Here is a 17,447-nt window from a genome sequence, read left to right as displayed (position 1 = left end):
TGTGATGCTCATGTGCAACCATGAGGGCCAGCAGCCTTGGCTATGAAGTTTCTAAGTGAATTTTGGGGTCTTGTCTGCAGGTGGCCATCTGCCAGCCTGTCACTGTGTGTTCTTTTGTGCAGCCTTTCTGCAGCTTGTTGTGTAATAGTGTGTTTTCTGTGGAGCTGTGTCTGGCTGTCAGTCTGTGTTCATGGAAGTGAGTGGGTATTTAAGGATTTCTGTCTGTCTGCTTGAGTGTAGCAGAATACGAAAAGGCTTTCAGTTCTTGTTTAGCTAATAACTACAATTTTGTTCCTCTGATGAAGTTTGAATTCCAGCAGCCAGAGCTGAAGACAGTGATTAGAAGTGCCATTGGGATGCTAACGGATTCTGTCTCCCTCTCCCTGACTTTCTTTTCTCTAGAGCTGAAGTAGTAATAAATGACTCCTCGTCTCCAGCTGTTGTTGACAGAAGTAATGAAAGCATTAAGCACAACATTAAACCAGCCTCATCCAAATGGAGACACAACCAGACACTCTCTTTGAAGATCAGGTACTGGTAATTACCTATAGGACGAGAGACAGATCTGGTCCTCTCCAGTGCAAGCTGGCAAATTGCCTCCGTGTATCATCTAAAGAAGTCAGGAAGAAATAAAAAGACTTATCTCCTGCTGAGCTAGGCTTCATATCTGTAAGCGATCGCTTGGAAATGAATTCCCAGCTGAACCAGCTGGCCTGGCAACAACAAAAGGAGGGGCACTTGAGCCCCTGATTTTCGGGCCAAGTGGAATTTGTGTGCAGGTGATGGGTCACAGAGGGAAGGAGACCTTCTTCCCAGGGTAAACTCAGGAATTCACGCTGAATGGTGGGTTGACTATGGTAGCCTGCCCCGGGCAGGGATGAGTGGGGAGGGAGCAGGCTTTGAGATGGAGATATCCTTTTGTAAGCTGTTCCTGGAGAGCATTGGTCAGATGGACTGGCCAGAGAGTGAGGGCAGCCAGGAGGCAAGAGCTCATCCTGTGTCTGACTCAAGTTATCTCTGTACCTCACCTGATAGGGCTGTTTTCTCCCCTGTCCTCAGGAAACAGATCTTGAAGTTCCTGGATGCAGAGAAGGACATTTCAGTGCTGAAGGGGACACTGAAGCCGGGGGATATCATCCACTATGTCTTTGACAGGGACAGCACCATGAACGTCTCACAGAACCTGTATGAGCTGCTGCCCCGCACCTCTCCCCTCAAGGGCAAGCAGTTCCCCACCTGTGCCATTGTGGGCAACTCGGGGGTCCTGCTCAGCAGTGGCTGTGGCCCTGAGATCGACGCTCACAGCTTTGTCATAAGGTAAGGGGGCTGTTTCCTGTGTGGGGGATCTGCCTCTGGGGACCTCAGGGGCCTTTGGAGCAGTGCAAGGGGCTGGAATCCTGGTCACCTGGGGCAGCGCAGCCTTGCAGCCCCACATGCACAGAGAGTTCACAGATGCAAATTTCCTGCTGCAAACCCTTCCACCCATCTCAGAGTGCTCCCCAGTGGTCTTGCAAGTGCACCTTGCCTCTTCTCATGGTGCACCATCAACCCTCCAAAGTGCTCCCTTCTCTTCTCCCACATTTGCCCTCTTGCAAGCAAACCCCATCGTGGGCTCTCACAAACCCTGTTCTTCCCCAAATCACTTCTGCCCTGGAGAACAGGTTGCACCACATGCTGCCCTGGCACCACACTTGTGCATGCCCAGGTCTGACACTCCCCTGTGTCCCCTCTGTCCTCAGTGCTGTTGTCCCTGCAGTTGCAGTGCCCCAGCACATCCTGAGCCCCACTGGGACACACCAAATTCTCTGCTGGAGGTGTCTGAAGTGGAGAGGAGGTGCTCCTGCCCTCGCAGCCTGATGCCCCTGTTAGCTGAGAGGCTGTGGAATCCACAGATGATTTATGTCCATGCAGACATTTGTTTTCTGGTGAGTCTATTACGAGGACAGCCCAATCCATCAGCAGCTCACAGAGGCGGTGCTGGTGTGATGTGGGAACGAGGATAATGTCACCTCTGTCCCCCACTCAACCCCTGCTGCTCCAGCTGCCTGGCTGCTGGCAGCTCCAGCTTGTCCACAGGGGATAGAGCATTATCCTTAACTGGAACCCAAGTGAGCAAAGAGGAAAACTGCTTATTATGGTTCTGGCAAAGTTCAGTGAGGAGCATTCACATCAGGCAGCAAGATAGCAGGAGAAAAGCTTTTCTGGATGTGAGGATAGGGATTTTGAGTGACTTCTCCCCAGCCATGTGCTAATGCAGGTCTGGCACAGACACACTTCCCACCATAGGTTGTCTGAGCCACTACTGGAACCTGCATCTTCCTGCAGAAGGTTTGCTCCATCCAGGCAGCCTTTTCAGCAGGATTGGCAGGGCCCAGTGGCTGGGTCTGTGTCAGGATACAGGTCCAATGTTTATTTTCAGTGAATTCGCTCCCATGACGAGTCAATCAAAGGGCCCCCATGCCAGTAGCTGGATTTCCTTTCCACCATTCCCTTAGTTTCCCCATCTGTAACATAGGGAAAGCAGTAATAATGGCTGATTATCGAGGCAGATGGTTAGGATGCCATTCCTGCTCATTAAATACTGTAACCTCACTGTCAGACACCACAGCAGAGCACTCAGTGTGCAAACACATGGGTACCCTCTGGTTTTTACAATGCTGGGGGAGCATCTCTCTGCATTCCCCCATCAGCTGGTTCTTGGTGCCATTTGCCTTGTGCCACGTGCATGGCACAGACACAGATTCCCCCCTGTAGGAGCTGGAGGAAACCACTGCAAAACAAGGGTGATTTGTTATCAGTTTGTCCCACAGGTCCTCAGCCCTCCTGCTGGTGTGACACAGGAGCTCATGGCATGTGACCTGTGCCCACATGTACAACTTGAGAGGAGACACCAATGAACTCTACAGAAAGAGGTGTTTTTGAGGGTCACAGCCTGCAGACAGCCAGGCCCTGTGGAGGCCATGTCCTGGCATCCCCCTCCTGCTGGTGTCAGTATCACCACTGGTGCCACCAGGTCTGCTGCTTGCAGAGACTCACCAGGAGGAGAAAAGGCATTTGGGATAATGTTACTCCAGCAGGGCTGGAATTAAGAGGCAAGCACTTTCCTTGAATGGGCAAGGCTGTTTTGTCTCAAATCTGCCGTGGGAGCAAAGTGTGGAGGTTTGTTGCTGATGTTATTTTTGACCAGCACCAGAAGAGCCGCCGCTCCCTACAAACCATCCACCAGACACCACTGTCGTGGCTGACACTGGCATTGTCCCAGAGGGACACGTGTGCACGTGCCATCATGGTGAGGGATGGTGGCCTGAGATGGAGATGGCTCATCATCACTGATTTATTGCAGAGAGAGTCATTCTCCCTCCTCTTCCTCCCAACAGCTGGGGTGAATGGGCACATTGTCACTGGCTTGTGGCATCACACCCTCTCGTGCCTGTCACTGCCCTCTCTCAGTGCACTGAACAGGGTTGTTGGGTGTTTCCCCTCGCAGGTGCAACCTGGCCCCTGTGCAGGAGTACTCCCAGGACGTGGGCATGAAGACAGACCTGGTGACCATGAACCCGTCGGTGATCCAACGCGCCTTCGAGGACCTGGTCAACGAGACCTGGCGGGAGAAGCTGCTGCAGCGCCTGCACAGCCTCAACGGCAGCATCCTCTGGATCCCAGCCTTCATGGCCAAGGGGGGCAAGGAGCGAGTGGAGTGGGTGAACGAGCTCATCCTCAAGCACCACATCAATGTCAGGACTGCCTACCCCTCGCTGCGCCTGCTGCACGCTGTCCGAGGGTGAGAGCCTTTCTGCTGTGGTGCCAGCCAGGATTTCCTGAGTTGGGGAGCAATCCGTGGGTTTGTGCTGGAGGAAAACAGTGCAAGTTGTGTCTTGGGGTGGTGGATGGTCCCTAGATAAGAACTGGAGACCACCTTGAGAGGCAGAGGCTCCCCACTGTGCTCGTTGAGGAGTGTGAGGGCTTTTAGCAAAATCCAGTCCTCAGTCTTCCAGTGCTTTTCAGGGATGTCACCATAACTCCCAAGCCTTTGGTCAGGGCTTTCCTTGGAGAAATGTGTGCACTGAGCTAGCAATGAGATTTGTCACCTTGTGCTTGACATGTACAAGTCTCACACAGGTCCTCAAGTCAGGGAGTTTGTGTGCCAGCCTGGCTGGGAGGGGAGTGACATGGTGTGGTCCTGCTCATCAGATAAATAGGGCCAAGTTGTGGGGAATGGGCATACTGTGGGGGAAGAAAAGGGTCTTTCTGCTCTCCGCTTGCATCTTCAGGTGTACAGGAGACACAGGTGTGGTGGGGATGTGGAGGTTGTAAAAGAGAGCTCCAGGGGTGAAACTTCCATGTAAATGATTTGGGGATGGGGTAGGCTCTTGCTTTTTTGCCTTATTTCTCTAGGAAGAGAGATTGATTCCTCATGATTCCTTAGGCATTTAGGGAGTTCAGGCAGACAGCGACTTTTGCTGGAGATGACTTATGGCAGCAGTTGTCCTCTGACCATGACTAGACACTGTTAATCTCACAAGATGGGAATTTTCTTTGTGTAGTTGGTGCTCCCAACTTCAGTGCTTCTGAGCGTTGGCATTAATGTTCCTTGATTTCCTTGAGCACTTCTCCCCCCTGCCACACCTGTGAGCCTGAGCTCTGCTGGTCACTTGGTCCCTGCTGGGTATTGCCTGTCCCCTCTCAGGTTGTGTGTCAGTGCTGAGGGTGGGTAGGTGACAGGTTTGGGGGGCATTTCCTGCAGGACTGAGCCCAGGGAGGTGCTCTAGGGCAGCCTGGGGTGCTGGGAGGAATGGAGGCTCTGGTGCCACAGTGTCTCACAGGCAGCAATAACAGGTAAGTACCACATGTGGCCCAAATGCCTGTGCTGGAGGCTTCCCTGGGCCAGAGAGGCATCCTACAAAAAACACTGGCTTTGAGGTAAAGAAAGGGAAGGAAATGATATCACAACTCATGGAAAGGGAAGACAGGAAGAGAAAAAATCCCACAACCCAAATTCGGAGCTATTTCTAGCTGTAATTGACTTACTTTCATCTGTCAAAATAGAATTAAGCTCCTGTAATAAGCCCTTTAAATCAACAGGCTGCTAATCCTGTGCTGGCAACCATTCCCAGTGCCAGAAACTTCCCATAGGAAGCTTTGCAGAGGAGTTGGCAAGGGTTAGGCATCACTTTCCCACAGGAGAGGAGGATGCCTCCGCAAGCTCAGCTGCTGGAGCTTATCTTCCAACTCACAGCATCTTCCTGGCCTTCCTGTGCCACAGCCCTGCAGTCCAGCTGGTCTGGCTGGCATGGCTGGTTGTCCCTGGGCAGCTCCAGCAGAGCAGTGTTGGAGCCACAACCTGTAACTGGCAGGACCTGTGTGGCTGGAGGAGGTGCAGGAATTTTGGGAGAAGCCCAGGGGTTCAGTGCTGTCTTGTGCATGGTGCAATGCACCCTCTCTCCCCCATGGCTTGGAGTAGTGTCTTCCTTTTGCACTTTTTAGTGTAACCATGGACTTCACTGGGGTCCTGTGCAAGGAATGTGGGTTTGGGGGATCCCTCCTGGGGCTCAGAGGGATGTAGCCAGTCAGAGCAGCAAGCAGGTTAAGTGAGCTGGTGGTGTCAGGGATGGATGAGGCACCAGCATGTGGCTGGACAGTGGCTGATGCTGATGGCAAGCTCCAAGGTCCTGGTTGGAAATACATCCAAGACCTCAGTCCTGTCCTTTGGGCTGCTCACAGTGCTGGGGGCAGTGGAGAAGGTGGCTCCTGACAGCACTAATTCAATTATAACCACAGAGACCAGTGTTAATCCTCATCAAGGATTGCCCTCTAAGCCAAAGGAGCTGCTGCCTGACCTGCCCTCCTGCTCTCACACTTATCAGCAGGAAAACAAGGATGCCTAGTGATTAGCAATTAATCTGATGAGAACTGCAGCCCCCTCAGAAAGCCAGAACTGATGGAAGCGTTTCAGCACTGACCCAGTGTGTTGTGGCCTGGCCCAGGAGCTCTCAGAGGAGTCACTCAGGGCTGGGGGGCAAAGGGCAGTGCAGTTCTGGGGCAAGGCTGGAGTCAGTGTTCACCTTTTCCTTGGTGCAGCCTCCTCAAATTTGGACTTGGGTGGATTTAAGAGTGGTTCAGGCAGAACTGAATGAACTGGGCACAGCTGAGGGATGTGGCTGATGCTCTTGGTGCTGTACAGGAAATCTCTCAGGTACCAGTGGGGTTGTCTTGATTATCTGCTCAGGGTAATGGATACAATGTGGTGTGGGGTGAAGAAGTCCTTCCTCGGCTCAAACTGACCAGAATCACTGGGAGTTTACTTATTCATCTTCTGTGACACTGTCCAATTCCTGTGACCATCCCATATTTTTGCTTCTGAGGAATATGGCCTCCAACAACATCCCATCTCTCCAGCTCTCACTGTGGACTGTGCTGGTTCACAACACTACCCTTGTGTTTGACAGATCTGAGATTTGTGAAACAAATACATTTTGTGGCATGTGGTGTGCAGCAGAGAATCGATAATCCACAAACCCACAGCACATCCCTCTGTGCTGCAGTGGGCTGCTGTTGCAGAGATGTCCCATCTTCTCCCTTTCTGGGTAAAACTCCCCTTTATCATCTACCCTGAGTTGATTTGGAATTCACAAAGAAATGAGAAATGGGGGAAGTTTTTCAGCCAAGGCACCCCATTATGTATTTTTTTTCCCAAGGAATAGCACTTTCTACAAAGGCTGACATCTCAGCCAACTTCAATTTGGCCACAAAAGCGTTGCCTTTTCTTCCTCCACTACCAGCGAAACAGATTAGTGAGCCCTTGACTCCTCCTTGAACCACAGTATTTATTGTCCTGCTCTGCTTTCCCTCAAACCAAAACACATTTCAGTGGCAATTGAGCGTTTTTCCTATAATTTTCAGTGCATTTTGGGGCATTTGTAGAGTGTGCATTGCTGAGATAAGTAAAAAGCATTTGGTTTTGTTGTCCTTAACAGCATCATTTGAGACATCACCTTTCTAGCTGTGAGGGTGCCTTAAATGTTTGCTGATAGCTTTTTGTGTTGTTGATTCCGGATAATCGGTGCAATAGGACGGCGGTTCTTCTCTCACGGTTCAGCTCACACCAGGAGGGGAGAGAGCCTTCAGCATTCCGATGGAGGAGCTCCTTCAACCCCCTGGGCTGAAGAGGGAAGGAGTTTGGTGGCAGGGAGCCAGCTCCTGGGGCCAGTGCTGTGTGTTTCAGGGTGTGTGCGTGCCTCACTGCACAGCAATTCCATAAGTTGTCTCCTGAGCAATTCATCTGTCGAGCCCCATGCTCCTCACCTGGCTGGGGAGCAAGCAAGCCCCTTACAAGTCGTCTGTTGGTGTCTCCAAAAAGCCTTGTAATCCCTATTGCCAAGCAGCTTTTGTGAGAGAAATAACATGAAGTGCAGGAAGAGAGGGAAAATAATTGTGTCTGGAGGTTTGTCTGTCACTGCTTGCAGCGAATTCGTGGACACGTTTCACTTTGTCTAATCTGGTCTAGCATTTCTCACTGTGTCCATCACGAGGGTTTCTTGGCAGTAACCAATTCCAATCCCTTAAGATTTTGTTAAGGGCTTCTTGAAAGAAAAACAAAATTAAAAATCAATAAACCCTCCAGCTCCTTGGCTCGGGCCCCTGTTAGATTTAACATCCAAATAGCTGTGACAGTTGGCATGCGCTCTCCAGGACAGCGATTGCCTTGCCCAGAGTTCAGGGAGCCTCTCAGAATTGCAGCCTGACAGACCACAGGGTGCATTCATCTTTGCCTTGGATGTCTGCCTGGGTCCTCACACCCAAACAGGGGCTGAGCCTTCGCTGGGTTTTCAGAGCTCAATGCCCTTTCCCATCCGTCAGCTGTGGTGGAAACCTTCATGGTGGGAACCCTCACCTGGTCCCTCCTCGCCTTGTGTCCCCATTATGCCACATCCATTCCAGCATCCTCTGCCTCACTTGCAGCCACACAGGATGTGTGTGCAGATGATTCGCCTGACCTGTTGCTCTGACTGCACTTTTTCATCCCTCTGCAGCCTTGCCTTTTTCTAACACATCAAACCTAAGCTCCTGCTTTCCCTTTTCCCAGCCCTCCCAGCTCAGCTTTTCTCACCCTCCTTGAAATCAGTTCTGATGTATCTGCCAGTGTCTGGCCAGCATCACCCACTTGTGGGTTATCTAAACCAGCTAATTCATGCTTCCTCCCTTATGGTGTTTCATGTTTCCTCTGAAATGTTTCCTCTGCCCTGGGGTCTTATGCCTTAAAGCCCTTCCCCTGAACATTAAACAAATGGTTTAAGGATTGTGGTCCTGCACTCAGTTGAGGGAAGATGTCCAGAGTCATTCACAAGTGTGTGTGTGTGTGACTGGTGTGAGGGGGAACTGTGGACACCCCATAGAGGCATGTGTGGGTTACATCAGTGGATATCCTGCAAAAAACTCCTAGTGTGAGCCATTATCCTCTCTCCTTCTGCACTTGAGGCAGATTGAACCCGAGCTGTGGTGTCTGCACTGGGGCCCCAAGAGAGTTAATTTGTTCCTGTTAATCAGGAAGATTTAGTCTTTATTAAAAGAAGCTAAGAGCATGGAAAGGAAAGGCGGGAGAAATAAGCTTGTTCTCAATTATTTTCCTTTTCTGTCTGTTTGGAAATGCTTTAACTTGAGGGTTTGAAAGAGCATTGCAGAGCTCAAGACGTGGAGGAGAGGAGAGTTATTTATCTGTGGCTCAGAACTGATCTGCTTGTGCCAAGTCACCAAAACCAGAGCCAGGCCACACAGTGTGGATCCAGTCTGGACACGGAGGCTGGCTTTGGTGTCTGGGCTTTGCCCAGCCTGTGGATAAAGCCTGACTGACACCAGATCCAGTTTTTGGAGTCAGTGTTAGCATCTGGAAGGTGACATGCCCATTCCTACTTGTCCAGCACAGCTCTCATCACTGTACATGGCTCTTTGGGTCGAGGTGACAGAGAAGACTTGATACCTGGACTGAAAAGGGCTGGAAAAAGGCGAGTGAGGGATAGCAGTTGCTCTCTGGGCTCCAGCACTTCATCTCCATCCCCCCAGCACTGGGATGTGTTGTGTCCCCTGCCAGCACCAGCAGGTCCTGTCCCTACCTGCACCAGTGTCAGTCGAGGCACTCGCTCTGGTTATCTGTGTCTGGTTTTTCCTGGGTATTACTGGGAGCAGGATGTGTGTGGCAGACTGATAATACACTGCTGCCAGTCAAGGACTAGCACCTCCACAACAGCTTGTGTTTATATCACACTTCTATGAATTAGCTCTTTTAAAAGAGTCTGAAATTGCATTATTTCAGCTATTCTGATTTGTATCATGAAATAATGCAGCTGATACTGCTGAAATTTGATTTCTTCATTGACCTAAGTCTTTTATTCATTTCATCAGGGCAATGGATTTTCTGTTAATTTTATCCTGTGGGTTAACCCTTACCTGGAGGGTCCAAGTTGTTTCAGGTTTTTCTCAGACATGCCAGGAGGTGGTTGGTAAGCAGAGAGCAGCAGCCTGCCCTCTCTAGCAGTCCTTGAATGCTGTCTGCAGGAAGGAGTTTTGCACTCAGCATTCCAGCCCAAATCCAGACCAGGCTCTGCTCCCCAAATTCAGTGATGCAGGGGGAGGATGAGCACTGTCAGAGTAGTGGAGTGTGTGCTCCAGGTGTGCAATGGGAAATGCCACCTTCCCTGGCTCGGGTGGCAGCAGTGGCTTCCAAGGGGCAGTTTCAGAGTTTTGCCTTCTGAAAGATTCCTTCCCACTGGGCTTTTAGGTCCCAGTTCAGCAGCAGTTCTGCTTAGGAGACTTCTAATCTTCTCCAGTTGGTGATCAGGAGATGAGGAGCAACCAGAACCACCTACCAGCTGTAGGATGAGACTCTCTGAGCTGCTCTTCTTAAATGTCAGTTCACAAAGGTGTTAGGCCTTGTGTCTAGGCTGCCTCCTTACAAAAGATGGCCTTGAAGATCTGATGGCATTTTCCATCTGTCACTGTCCTGATCTGAAACCAGAGCTGTCTCAGGCAATTTTTCCCTGACAACATCATGGTCCCTGTTCTGAGGCACATCCCTGCATCCACCCCTGAGGGTTTATTTACAGACTCAGCACCAGCTTCTGAAGGAGGTCCTCGCTGGGAGAACAGCTCTGAGAACAGAGGTATTGGGTTTCAGGACTGCTCTTTGCTCTTCTCTTTTAATTGCTGTCTCTTTCCATAAAATGTTGCAGTTAATAGTTATGGTGATTGGTGTAGCCAATTCGAAAAATAATTACTGTCTGCTTCGAGATTATCTTTCCTCCTAATTAAAATCCTGGACCTCGCATATTAAAGGTGTGCTGTTGACACAGCATCCCATGTGCGCCCAGACAACCTCATTTGGATTTACAGAATTAATTAGGTTTTATTTCCATCCCCAGCTGTTCTCTCCTGCACCAGGATTGTGGTTGCTGTCTCAGGTGGACAGTGGTGGGAGAGACAAGAGGAAGATCTTGCATAGCTCCGACACTCTCATCACAAACCAGTCATTAAAAAGTATTTCCCAGACCTCACCAGAGGATTTCCCACCTTCACCGTCCGGGAAACAAATTGCAGGAGCTGTGGCATGGCCTGTGTCATGGATTGGGCATTATGTGTTGCATAAGAATTTATAATGTAGTAATGCAACAGCAGAAATGGTATCAGCCGTGGTATTTTGGGCTGCTGATAAAAGTTATTGCAGCACCAACATCCTGTAAGAAGATGTTTCTTCTTCTTCAAGAATTTATAATGCTGCATGAGTGAGGCTTTTGCAATAGCCTGCCTGCAACAGGGGGAAATACAGGGGGAAATACAAAAGAGCCAGGTTTCAGTTTTCATTATAAAAAAATGAATTGTCCATGCTCCCTTCCTCAGTATTACGAACTGAATGCTTACTAGCTGCATGTGCTGAGGTGGATGCTCTAGGCTGGTTTTGGTAGGGCTGCTTTTGGGTGCTAAGTTGTGCACACTTGTTGGTCTTGCTAAGATTTCTGTGTGTGCTGGGTTGCAGAGGGCAGCGTGTGTCTGTCGGGTGCTTCAGTGTCTGACCCAGGTCGTTTTCCTCACTGTTAATATGCATGAAACGTGGTCACATGAATGTCCTGTGCCTGTGTGCAAGAGTCACTTCATCATGCTGTCAGTGTCCTTGGACATTCACAGAGCTTTTACAGCCTCTCAACAAAACATGAACATTAATATTTTGGAAGGGCAAAAGGTCGCCAATATTTTTTTGTGTGCTCCAGCTGGTGAATTGATAAAAAGGGGAGTTATAAGGCTAAAGCAGCTGCAGGACAAACTCAGGCAGTTGTCCTCCCCCAAAGCCAGCTGGTTAATATGGCTTGACAGTTCTTCCCAGGTGGCTTCCCTGCTGCATGAGGATACCTAATTCACAGTGTTAAATGGTTGTGATAATCTCCCATTTCCCTCTGCACACAGGGGGTCTAATGTGCTTACCCATAAACTCATCAAAGAGGCTGCTTTATGGCTACCTGTGGGAGCAGCTTGCCATGGCACTGCAGCTTTTCCTGCTGCTTTTCCCCCAGTTTCTTGCTCCCTTTTCGTGCTGGATGCCAGCATGAGCCAGGCAAAGATCTCCTTCCCAAAACATAATTTCATCCTTTGCTAAAGCCCCAATGTGCTTGAAGACCCCTGGATGTGGCACCCCAAAAAACTGTCCCTGTGCCCTTCCTGCACGTGCTGAGGCAGTCACTCTACTTACAGAATTTGATTCACCAGAAAAGTCAATTTCTTCTCTTATCTGGCTGAGAACAAGCAAGCACGTTTTGTGCCTTGGTTGCTAAATTTTAATGGCTTTCGTGAAAAGCTAATTTGCAGGATTAAGGCTCAGCTCTCCCAAGGGTTCCTGCTGTCTGAGCACCAGACCCTCAGGAGCCCAGCAGAAAGTGCAAATGAGGAGCAAGACACTTCCTGGGGCTCCACTGCCACAGCAGGACCCAGCTCAGGATCCCAGATGTCTGGTGAGAGCACAGAAATGCCACGTGCTCTGCTCTGCTTCCTCATGCCTGTTATCCAAGGTGCTGCCAGTCACTCACCTGAGCTCAGGCCCTTGGAAATATCTGTTAACAATAATCCAAGGGCTCTGACAGGCTGCAGTACAGCTCGATGTGCTGCCTGCACCAGCCCTGCCTGCTCTGGGGCAGTGCTGGCATGCTGGTGGAGGAGGGAGTGTGCCTGATGGGGGCATCTTCTACCTCCCCAAACCTTTTCCTTTCTCATTTTCCTCCCCTGACAGTGTTTTCCTGCTAAGCAAAGCAGATAAATTGCCTTTGCAATAAATACTAGGCGCTGGAAACATCTTCTTACAGGATGTTGGTGCTGCAATAACTTTTATCAGCAGCCCAAAATACCACAGCTGATACCATTTCTGCTGTTGCATCACTACATCCTTGCCCTGTTCTTTTTGCCATCCCTCATAAAAACTAACGTGCTTCCCAGCAGCGAGCACAGCTGACCTCCGTATCTCATATTTTATACTGCAATGTGCCATATTGTGTGTCTGATGGACTCATGCTGCCGAGTGTGCTGATGTATCTTGGTCCAGGATCACAGCAGCAGTCGCTGGGTGTAATGGGAACTCAGCAGTGCATTTTAGCTCTTTCAGCCTGGTGACCCTTTGTTCCAAGGCAAATGTTTTTCCAGCCCTGTCGTGTTTGCTGTCAGAGTAAAAATCTTCATTCATCAATGAAAGTCATCAGCATGTGTTTGGCTGTCTGCTTCGAGGGTTTGTTGGAGTCTACTTGACATGTGGATGGTTTGGTCTGTGGTATTGATCTCCGGGGTTGATTGGAAAATAATTGTAGGTTGAAGTACCGAAGGCCACTGTTGCAAGCAATTTGTTTTTCATGAAGGATTGTCAAGGCATGAGATGCTTCAGTGTCATGGCAACAAGTGTGATGTAACCAACAGACAGAGAGCAGGAGGATGCAGTCCCTAGAGAGGCTTTTTCTTGGCTTGGACAACTCTGCTAGTCAGAAACCTCTCACTTTGAATCACCAATACACTTCAGTCAGAGGCTGGAGAGAGGAAGCGTGTGGGACACGAGCTCAGTGTGCAGATGAATAACAGGTGAATCACAGGTGAATAACAGGTGAATAACAGGCTCTGCTGTCCCTTTGCAGGTACTGGCTGACCAACAAGGTGCACATCAAGCGACCCACCACCGGCCTCCTCATGTACACCCTGGCCACACGCTTCTGCAACCAGATCTATCTCTATGGCTTCTGGCCCTTTCCCCTGGACCAGAACCAGAACCCAGTCAAGTACCACTACTACGACAGCCTCAAGTACGGCTACACCTCGCAGGCCAGCCCGCACACCATGCCCTTGGAGTTCAAAGCCTTAAAGACGCTGCACCAGCAAGGAGCCTTGAAGCTGACTGTGGGGGAATGTGATGGGGCCACGTAGGGTGGTCCCTGGCCATGTTCCTGCACAGCCACGGGAGGAAGGGGAGGGGGCAGAAAGGACGAGTGGTGCCTGGTGGGGTTGGTTGTCTTTGTTACCGCGCAGGACGGCGACACAAATATATCTACGTGGTACCTATATATATTGACCTGAGTATTATAACTGTTCGGTGTTTCACCAAGGGAGGGGCAGGAGAGATGCAGGAGCATCTGGCAAGACTGGCCTGGGCAAGACCCCCTTGCCGTGGGGCTTGCTGGACTCGAAGGGTGTTTGCCTTGCATCGGAAAGGTGTGAAGGTGGCCTTGGTTTTTGAGGGTTTGTTAGGTGATGGGTAAACGTGAGCCGTTTGTCGTGAGTGGTCCGAGGTTGGTAGTTAGTTTGTTTGGCCAAGGGCAGCGAGGTGTGTCCTTGGCCCCGTGCTCGTGGCGGGGAGGGAAGGGGCAGGGGTGGGGTGGGCAGGGAAGGTTTGTTGGTGGCTCTCACAGCCCAGGGCTGCCCGTGGCACTGAGCAGGATCCACGTCCTGCCCGCAGGGACCAGCGCCCAGATCCGTCCAAACATGGAGCTGGGCTGGGCACAGCCTGCAGAGCGGTGGGGGAGAATCCTCCGGGGCTGCAGCTGGACTCCAGGAGGTGGCAGGAAGCAGAGCTGAGCTGATCTCAGTGACACTCACACCTGAGGGCCTCCAGAGAACGAGAGCATCAGCGTTGAGCCAGGGGGATGGTGAGGGGGGTGCTGAACGTTTATTTCACTTTTCTAAGGAGCGATGTGGGAAGGAGCAGAGATGCTGGAAGGTGGCAGGAAGGAGGTTTGCTGCCACAAAGCAGCACCGTTAGTGTTGAGTGTCTCACTGTGCCACAAAGACATTCAACATCTGTCAGGGCTCATGAAAACCATAGATATATACAGCTCTAGTTCCTCTAATTCCCAACTGCTACCTGCTAAGCAGCCTGCCTTCTCTCCCCCTCCAAAAATAGCTGCCAAAATATGGGTGGTAGCCCTAGACCCAGCCAAGCAGAAAGACCATAGGACTTCAAGGGACTTTTTCAAGTCTAAATAATTTATTTTCAGTTTCTCCCTGAAGAATCAGCACACAGCACTGAATTCCTGGAGTCCTGCTCTGCCAGTCCTTTCAAGCCCTAATTATCTCTCAACAGTTAAATAGGATGTCAGATGGATCTTGATGGGATGCTTGCCTAGTGATGAACATCACAGAAATAATCTTTTCCTTTTTTTTTTTCCCCCAGACAGAACCCAAAATATAAAGAATTTTTTATAACCACATTTGCTTTTCTCTGATTTTTGGGGGTTTAGAGGGAAGCAATCAGATTGATCTGATGATTCTGTTTCATTTTCTGCCTATTCTGTTTGTCTCCTAATTAGCACTCAGTGCCAGAATGCAGGTGAATCCAGGGTTCAGTGAGAGCTGTTTAGGTTAAATTTGTGGGAGAGTAAATAACATTGCACACGCAGACCTCAGACAGCACTTCACTGCTGCCATGGCTGGGTATCATCACCTTTGGGCCTCCTCCTGCTGCTGTGTTTTTTAAGTTAAAATGTGTACAGTTTGGGGCTGAAATACTTGACATTGTCTCTTTAAAAGCTGAGTGCTTCAAGTGGTAAAAGGAAGAGCTCACTTTCATGTTTTGGGCCATAGAAGCTACTGTACCCATAGGAGCCTCCAGCCTGCTAATTAGTGTCAGATGAAGATGGCTAAGATTAAGGTATAAGCAACATTATAGTGGATAAATGTGGGCTAATCTGCCACTGAGGGGATGTTTCTTTCTAGCACCAGAAAATTATTTCTTTCATGTCTTTTTTTTAACCTGGTCCTTTTTTTTTCTTTTTTTTTTTCCCGGGTGTTATTTTTACTTGACTAATTTCACCATAAAGCTAAACCTGGCTGTCTACCTCAGCTTAAGCTGAGACAGAAAGAGACAGAGTAAAACTGCAGGATGGAAGTAATCAGCAATCCCGAGGAGCTTCCAGTGATTCAGGGGTGGTTCTTAAAGCTGGGTAATTCCCAGGTTTGTCCCCAGCACGGGGGAGGAACAGAGCAGGGATAGAGCTGCAGGGACTGCTAAAGCCAACTGTTGTATCGAGGGGCCTGGGCCATGGTACTGATTGCTGTTAGCAAACCTTCTTTTTCAATAAAAATAGAAGAAACAAAATAAACGTGCAGGGGTTTTATTTTTATTCCCTATTTATTTTCATCAAACAGAAGGGGGAGAGGGGAGGCAAGACCATTGGGATTAGATGGGGAGAGCCCAAGACCCCCTTTGCTGGTGAGGGAGAGGGGAAGGCTGGGCTTGTTTGCCCACCTTGGGTGGATGTCAGTGCTGTGCCAGGGAGACATCCAGAGCCATCAGGATGTCCTTGCTGTGCCTACAGAGATTACTGAGCTGAAGCTACAGCAGCACAACAGGGATGTGCTGGGGGCTGAAAAGGGGATGGGAAAAGGGTTTTTTTCTGGTGCCCTTGAAGCAGCTGCTGCATCAAAGCATAGGCAAGTTATAAGCAAATTATTTAGGGGGATGAAATTGCTGGTGATGTTTCTGTTCCCAGAATGAGTCTGTTCACCCCTGTTGTAAAAATGCATTAAACCATGAGCAAGACCCTGCAGCTATTGAAATCCCTGTCTGAGCTCCCATTTCACCTTGCTGCCATGCAGGCTGGTCTCTGCTGTGTTTATATGCACAAAAACAACAAGAAATTTCCCCTTGCTTTCGTGGGTTGTGTCAAGCCCTCTGGTCTGGTTCTCTGAGCAGCTCCTCAGGTTGGAAATACAATTTATAATCTCAGTTACCAGCAAATAGCTGGGACCTGGCTCCAGCAAGTCCCAGCAGGGCATAAACCCCTTGTGCTGCCCATGAGCAGCAGGAGCAGAGATTCAGATTCACCTCCTGCAGCCGTGCTTGGGGTGGGTGGATGATATTTGGGCTATTTTGGGGCAGCTCCCAGCCATGGAGCAGCACGGCAGCTGCCAGATGCTGTGGGGACCCGGAGGCTGCACCAGGCTGCTGCTTGATGGATTTCTTCATGCCCAATTAAGGCTCTTCTGTCATCAAGAGTGAAACAAAAGAGAGTCTTGATGCTGCTTAGGCAGAGGTGCAGGTGCACTGTTGCACCGTGGATGTGGTTAGCTGCCCTAAACAGCAGCAGCAGCTCCCCTTGCCCTTCCCTCCTCCATCCCACCACTCCCTCCAGCAGTGAGGCCAGTCTCTGGATGGTAAGAATGACCTAAACTTGCAAAATAGAGGTAAACTTGAATCTCCAACTGGCTAAGCGCAGAGTTTGGGGCTTTTTCCCAGTGTGGCTTTTGGGGGCAATTCTCCAACAGCTGCTTCTGGCTAAACACAGCATTCTCACCGTGTGCCCCTGGGGCATTTTCCATGTGCAACAGCTTGGGGATAAGGCTTGTGTGTTGCAAGTTCCCCAACCCGCAGTGAGAAGCCCAGCTGTCTGAATGGCTTTTTATTTTAGCCATGGTTTGCTGGGTTACATCCCAGCCTTGGAGTCTGACACAGCTTTGGCATATATATATATATATATTTAGGTGTAGATATAGTATAGATATATTAGATTATATATAGATTAGGTATAGATATAGATAGATATAGATATAGATATATATAGATATATAGAGATAGATGTTATAGATGTTATACATATATATAGATGTAGATGTAGATGATATAGATATATATAGATATAGATACAGATACAGATATAGCTAGACATAGACATAGACATAGACATAGACATAGACAGATAGATATAGATATATAGATAGACATATATATGGATATGGATATGGATATGGATATAGATATAGATAGATAGATAGATAGATATAGATATAGATATAGATATAGATATAGATATAGATATAGATATAGATATAGATAGATAAGGATATGGATGTAATGACATGGCTGTTGCTCTCCTGGGGGAGATCCTGCCCATCTCTAGCCCTGTCACCCAGCACATCTCTGGTCAAACTGCAGAGCCCAC

General features: G+C 49.4%; 1 protein-coding gene across 1 annotated transcript in view; it reads left to right on the top strand.

Annotated features, from left to right (window-relative positions):
- Positions 1 to 15,316, top strand: part of ST8SIA2 (ST8 alpha-N-acetyl-neuraminide alpha-2,8-sialyltransferase 2) — a 30,506-nt gene extending 15,190 nt beyond the window's left edge. Inside the window, exons 3-6 of the mRNA XM_085070401.1 lie at positions 403 to 531; positions 1,060 to 1,317; positions 3,488 to 3,781; positions 13,152 to 15,316. Coding sequence (XP_084926527.1) covers positions 403 to 531; positions 1,060 to 1,317; positions 3,488 to 3,781; positions 13,152 to 13,437 — 967 coding nt within the window. The 3' untranslated portion in view covers positions 13,438 to 15,316. The remainder of the gene's footprint in view (positions 1 to 402; positions 532 to 1,059; positions 1,318 to 3,487; positions 3,782 to 13,151) is intronic.
- Positions 15,317 to 17,447: the final 2,131 nt, after the last annotated feature.

This window comes from Lichenostomus cassidix, chromosome 10, assembly GCF_008360975.1.
Source record: "Lichenostomus cassidix isolate B80296 chromosome 10, HeHo_3.0, whole genome shotgun sequence".
Taxonomy (NCBI): domain Eukaryota; kingdom Metazoa; phylum Chordata; class Aves; order Passeriformes; family Meliphagidae; genus Lichenostomus; species Lichenostomus cassidix.
This window is presented reverse-complemented; position numbering and strand designations above follow the sequence as displayed.